Source organism: Heptranchias perlo, chromosome 1, assembly GCF_035084215.1.
Source record: "Heptranchias perlo isolate sHepPer1 chromosome 1, sHepPer1.hap1, whole genome shotgun sequence".
Taxonomy (NCBI): Eukaryota; Metazoa; Chordata; class Chondrichthyes; order Hexanchiformes; family Hexanchidae; genus Heptranchias; species Heptranchias perlo.
The window spans coordinates 146,831,085-146,837,859 of NC_090325.1; the positions used below are offsets into that span (position 1 = coordinate 146,831,085).

The following is a 6,775-nucleotide window of genomic DNA, read 5'->3' on the forward strand; positions in this document are numbered from 1 at the left end:
TCTGCAATCTGATTGGTTGAACTGGCCCTACAACACATTAGAACTACTGCACACGCTTGCAATTATTTTAGTAATATAGATAGATTTTATCTTTTCTTTTCTTTCACAGGCCATGTACTTTCCATTTCAGCAGCCACACCATGATCAACACAGGAATCATTCTTGTGGAGTGCCAATTGGCAATGCCAATCAGCTTCTCCTCCTAGCAAGCAGTAACAGTGTCAGGTAGATTCTGGCAAAAGGTCTGAAACCTGCATCTTGGTGGTTGGGAAATCAATGGTGCAATTGCTAAACTACAGACCAAAAGAAACTATGTTTAATTTATATAAAATTTTCCAAAATTTTGAGTGGGATATTATCTTCATCCTTTATGTATTCCTCTACACAAAATGATCAGCTTGGCAGGAAGCTCAAACCCATGTTCATCTGGTTAGGATACCAATGCTACAGACACAAGGCTAGAGGGCTGTAAAGAAAACCTAGTCTTAAACTGTAGAAAATTTTCAGTGGGACTCTAACTTTTTTATTCTTCTTTAAGATAATATACTTCCTTTTGCCGTTGAAAATTATGAAAGACAAGGTTGTATTGAAGCACTTGATTTATTGTACTGCGTATGCCCTTCTTTTCAATGGGGGATGTAAGCATGTGGCAGTCAATAAATGAATGGCAATAATAAAACAAACATCCGGCAACTAAGTTAGCTAAACTCAACTTTAAAAGCTGCAATTAAAAATAATACATCAGTTTTAACATTTTACATGGAATGTTCCTTAATTGTAGGTGAGTTTTCAAAGGACACACAGCATCAGGGCAATTCAAGTTTTAGTATTCCTTTTGTGTAGTCTCTGATTAAAAAAAAACAGAATACAGAAACGTTGCCATCGGCGTCCCTGAACATAACAACAGCAGTGCCCAAGTCTTGGGCTAGTTGTCACCCTTTGTGCACAATCATCACTTTCGTTATACTGATTTTTTTTCGAATGAAGCTCAAATTTGAATGTAGGCTTAGAACTCTGAATTTAGCTGAGTTGCCCATTCGTACTGCATATTATGTTGGGGAGGGAAGAGATTGATGCCATGGCCCTCCGATGCATACCATTATTTCGACGCACGAAATCATCAGTTGCTAAGTGATATTTCAGATTCTGAGAGAAGGGCAGTTTTTTATGGCAGGCAATCTCAGATTGAGATGCTTAGTTCTCTAATGACGAAACAATAAAGATCTGTCCAGTCAAGTTTTCCGCTAATTATTTAACAAGCAGTGTTTTACGTTGCTATCCCTTATTATTAATGTAGTTTCTCTGCTAAACTTACCACTCCCCACAGATGGATATTTTCTTGCAAGACAAAAATGAATCTTCTTCTAAATCCCTTGCAGAGATAGACAGAAACACTGTTATCTGTATCCTTAAAAACTGCATTGTGCAGCTTGCCATCTACATTGAGGAAAACCAACCTTGGCACACAGTGACATCCTGGTCCTGTCGACACTATGCAGGTTGAAAGGAGCAAAATTATTAGACAAGTTAAATCAGGAAGTGGTAACTACTTGACACAAAGCTTGGCTTTTAAAAGCCTGATGATTGTAGCCGGAAGGAGGCAAGGAGTTTCACAGTTTTAAGGTCCTAGGAAAGAATGAGTAGTGCAGGACCATACCAGCTAAATGACTCCAGGCACAAAACCTACACCAAAAGCAGAGTTTTTTTTAATGTCAGGGGCAATTTGGATTGTAGATTCTGTACAGTTTACTTGTGGACAAAAGATGACAGGTGCAAATTCAGAACCCATTCAAGTCTCCAACTGCCAAAAAACTGATCACGTGCTGCTGTTTGGTTAATGGTTTGCACTCTTCTTTCTGTTAACAATGACAAATTATGCAAAGTACAGTGATTTGAATCTTACATTAGCAGAACAAAAAAGTGCAATTCATTGAACATATTTATTCTATGTCCTTTTAGTTTCAAGTAAGTAACATATCACAATTTCAGATTGCTGTCAAATGACAAAATGAATCTGTACTACATAGGTTCCACTGTCAACCTTTGACTTGTTCAATGTATGAGCTTGTACACTGCGAACTATTAACCTGATGCTGCTTTAGCACTTATGCCCAGCATAAAGTTATGGAGTTGTATAAAGCTTTAGCACTGAGGATATTCAACAATCTCTAAAGCTACCAGAGGCCAATAACATTTGCATACCGCAGTCTGTTTTATACAGCATAGACTAGTATCAGTTTTAAGTCTGTTTAATTCTTTGTGTTCTCCACTGTATATTTAAGAGTACTGAGTTGCCACAGAACAGGTGGGTTATAATTTATAAACAAAAGTATTGCGTGGCTGGTGCATGGGTGGTCCAGATAACTAGAGGGATAGGACTGAGCTTACTTATTGCCAGTGGATGTGATTTGATGATATCACAGGGGAAACCACGACTGGGGCTCGTATTTAATGTAAGGCTATTTCGATGTGCTGTCGATGTGAACAAATCCGATTCCCCAAGACTGTTGTTTGAATCATGAAGGAAAGGAAGGTCAGCACTGGGTAATGGAGAAGCAGATCCGATTAGTGATAAGGTCGTAGCTGGAAACATTTTTAGGGTGAGAGAAGGAAACTGAAGAGTTGCAGAGCTTCCAATTGTACAGAATTAAGTAACGGAGGTTTTCTCCCACAGAGGATGTGTTTGGAGCATGAGCACCACAGATGGGAGCAGAAGTGCATTTGGGTATGGCAGAATCAATTACATGTTAGCATTATGTGCCTAGGTAGTACAAAATCATAGCATTTGCTTGATTGAATGGGAGGACACAATTCAAGTAGAAGGTATATTCTGTATATTTTCCGCTTGCATATTTTCTTCATGAAATGCAGTAACATGAGATTCCAGATTAGGAGCCTCAAGTTTGCCTGCGACTCAAATTCTGCACCTCATTTCAGTAAGGTTTGCCAATACTTGGGCAAGCCATTAGATGGAGCACCACGTAGATGCCGTTGTGGAAAAACTGAAATTCTCTGGCTCTTTTCCATACACTCCCTCAACCCCCACCGCCAACCGCCAACCCCCCCCCCCCCGCAATACCATCACTCAAGCTTGGAAACCACAGAATTTTGTCAATGTGGTCACAGGGAAGTCTGCTGCCCCAAGACTATCCCACCCACCTGGCTGTGAGATGGTTCACAGTTGAGAATATCCTGTGGAAAAAAATAAATTGACAAAAAATATTTTTTTTAGACTAGGAAAAGGAATGACAGTGGATCCAATAAATTTAATGTTCAGACAAGCAGAGCAATCTACTAATTTTATTATTTTGAGTGTGTTTTTTTTCTATATGCAGTTTTCTTGAGAACATTAAGTGTAAGCATCAGCATTCTGAAATGTTAACCAGATATGCTAATAAATGTTATCAACAGCTTACAGTTTTTGCAGTAGGATTGTACAGTCCAAGAATTTTGCCTAATGCAGTGTATGAAATGTTTTTGAGTTCTCAAAGGCATTCTACCTATATTTAATAACCTGTTATTCTTGCACTCATATCAACAAACTAAAAATCTGACAAAGCCTATTCAACATAAATCTGTCTGATTCCTTGAAGCATCCTACTTGTTCAGTAGACCGGATGGCCCTCCCTTTTTTTGGTTGCTAAATAAATGGTGGCAAAGTTTAAATCTAAAAAATCTTGTTTTCTCCAGTAATACATCTCATTTCCTCTTTTCGTTACTAAGTGTAACAGATAAAACCATCGAGCTGCATGTGATTAAGCATAACACATTGAAAGCTACCAAAAATTCAAACATTATCGTAACATGCTTAGGGATGATTAGTGTTACTATTGACTAATGTAAAACATGTGTGCAGTCCTTCTTTCATCTCAAAATCACTCAAAATACAAGTAAGACTTAATAATTTGGACCTTTATTGTGCCAGGTTTAACACTGGATGAGTTTGTTGCTCAGTCACATTTGTATAACAAAGGCAGTTGTTAGTGAAATAGCAAGAGCAAACAGATTAGAGTGAGGGGAACACACTTGAAAACAATCCCTTGGACAAACTTGGCTCTGAAATCATCCAAGGTAGAACAGACACAAAGTTGCAACTCAGCCAGGCTGAATTCTGTAATAAGCTCTTCCTTGAACTGCCATGTGTTCAGGCAACAAACTATCCAAAACACTTGAAAGGTATTTGGGATAAAAGGTTGCAGAGAACTACATCAAGAGGCATCATTATGCATGGTATAACCACCAGCTGGTTGCCAGAAACAGTCAAACAACATTTTTGTATTATTTTTGTACATATAAATAAAATATATCTGGGAAAAGTTTAGCTATAGCGTCAGCTCTGTTTACTCATTTACACCTACACTCCTAACCCTGATCATTCCCATCGGAAAGACCAAATCTTTTGCCCTATCAAATATTGCTGCATATGGTAGAAATAAAATGGAAATCTACAGCTGAAAACCTGCAGTAAGGCGTTCTCACTCATTTGGGAATAGAAATAGTAGGACAAATGCTCACTCAAAAGGCACGAACATTTGGACAGAGCTTGGACTGAAGGAGAATGATGTTCTCCAGTTTCACCCATTAGTGAACCAACTAACAAACACAATGGTGTTGTTGTTATTCTTTTGCCATAAGCAACAGGACTCTGTGTGTGGGCAGCAGTTTAGTGGGGAGGAGGATAAGTCGACCCCTTTTTGTCCTATTGATTTTTTCTATTTGCATGACTTGAGCAAATTAAATGATGCAATATGGCTTTTTGTTACAAAACAAAGTGAAAGATACCACCCAGACACATATGTTGATTCGTAGAAGCTGTTTACATGAGAATAGAGTGAAATCTACCGTGAACCTAGCATAAAAATTCGCTTCAGTCTGGGTATTTCTTATTATGCTGGGGCCAACAACACTGAAACACGAGTTTCGAAGCGTCCCTCATCAGACCTTGACAACTACAGTGCTGCAACTGTGGAGCTTTTAAAGCAAGAACAACACCTGAATGTTACATATACATTTTCTAACTTTAGTCCGTCAACACGATTATGATTGGAGCCTCCTCCTCATGCCCAAGAAAAGTAAACAAAAGTTTTCCTTCCCCCCACACAAAATAAATCTGATACATACAGTACTATAAGGTGATTGATGACTATGGTAACTGAAGTTGCTGGTCTGCGCTCAATACGACGAACGTATCATTTGCAGCCTCACGTAATGCATTTTATTCAACCCTGCGAGTGAAAATTTACCTTGGCATCAATGAACTCATGGAAATGCCTGTCCCTAGGGCAGCAGGACAGCCGGCTGTAGAGCTTGTGACAGATATTCCCACTGGCGTCCAGTGCGAACAGTCTTCTTTCCCTTTTCCTCAAGCGGCGCGGCGCACTCCCATCCAGGCACCTCCTCATCGGAGATTTCTCACTCCTTTCACGCGACTTCGCTTCGCTATCAAGAAAGTTGGCGGCCACCGCCAGCACCAGGACAAACTTTAAAGACACCGTCGCGTTCATCTTCATCCTCCAATATTGATGTAATTTTAAAAAAAAAAATACCCCCACTCCTTTTTTTTTTGCTCACTTAAAAAAAACTCATAACTTTTGAAAGCACAAATCTAGTTTTTTTTTTGACATAAAAAAATATATTTACAAGTTATTTCTTTTTTGCAATTTATATCTCTAATGAGGCTGAGGTGCACTGGTTGAAGCTGCAGCTGCCTGTGCTGCGAGCTGTTGGGTGTGAGTAGCAGCACGCGCTCAGGCTGAGACTGGTGTAATGTTTGCTTCGGATGGATGTTAGCAGGTAGGTGGGTGGGTGGCACGCTCTCTGCTTCTTTTACTCTCTCCACATGATGTGTGTGTGTGTGATTCACCCCCCCCCCTCCACCCCCCTCGTTCTCTTTTGCAACCGCGTGCACGCGCGCAACGACGTCATCGCTGAGAACCGATCAGTCTCGGGAGTGCGCGGCGCGTGCCGTGGGTGGGTGGACGGACGGACGCGCGCGCGCGCGCTGGGGAGACAAGCGCTGTTGTTCGTGTTGCGAGTTCTGCAGAAAATTAACCGAGAACTAGCCACGATTTTAGCAACAAGTGTAACACGAAAAATGTTACCACAGGATTCTTCCATTTCCCCCCAAAAGTACAAATAATCCATAAATTCTTTTTTTTTGATACAATTGTAGTGGGTGGGAGTCTTCCCCCCCCCCCCACTCTTAAAGTTTAGGATGTTCCTATGAGACTTTCTCCCAAGTTTTGCTCATTGAGGGAAGTTGCACCGCGATGCTTGAGTATTTTCCGTGCTGTTTTTTAATATATGTTAACAGTGGCATGCTTTGGTTCTCGCCCGTTTCCTGTGAGAGAGTAAGTTTAATTTAATTTCTTCGATAACAGCTTATCGTAGGAAACGACTCCCGATTAATTTTTACTTCATTAACAGTTAATCGTTTTCATAACACGGCATTTTGAGGATGGATGTGTATTTTTTAAATATAAATGTATACAATAGGGGTAGAAAGAGAACTCATCGTGAGGAGGAGCCGTGGGACATGGATTACAGCCCAGTAGTGCACTGACTGAATTATGGTTGGGGCGACAAGTGGGATCCAGATACTATCCCGGTGCCTCATCCTGTGTCCACGTGTTAGGTAAGTACTGAACATGAGGAAATTGAAATTAAGTATTAAACGCAAACTGTATTGATAGGCGGACTGGTTCCAGCAACATCAGTGTGAAATGCTTTTTATCTCACGGAGCGGTCTTTTCTGGAGTGTGACACCCTCCCCATG

At 40.3% G+C, this 6,775-nt stretch overlaps 1 protein-coding gene across 8 annotated transcripts in view; it reads right to left on the reverse strand.

Annotated features, from left to right (window-relative positions):
* Window positions 1-5,844, reverse strand: part of hhip (hedgehog interacting protein) — a 169,810-nt gene extending 163,966 nt beyond the window's left edge. For 4 of the 8 annotated variants that reach the window (XR_010964347.1, XR_010964346.1, XM_067992464.1 and 1 more), the window contains exon 1: window positions 5,244-5,844. Coding sequence is in view for 6 of the 8 variants with exons in the window: in XM_067992464.1 (XP_067848565.1) it covers window positions 5,244-5,510 (267 nt within the window). In the remaining 2 variants the exon portion in view is untranslated. The remainder of the gene's footprint in view (window positions 1-5,243) is intronic. The other 4 variants (XM_067992444.1, XM_067992438.1, XM_067992429.1 and 1 more) reach the window with 3 other exon arrangements.
* Window positions 5,845-6,775: the final 931 nt, after the last annotated feature.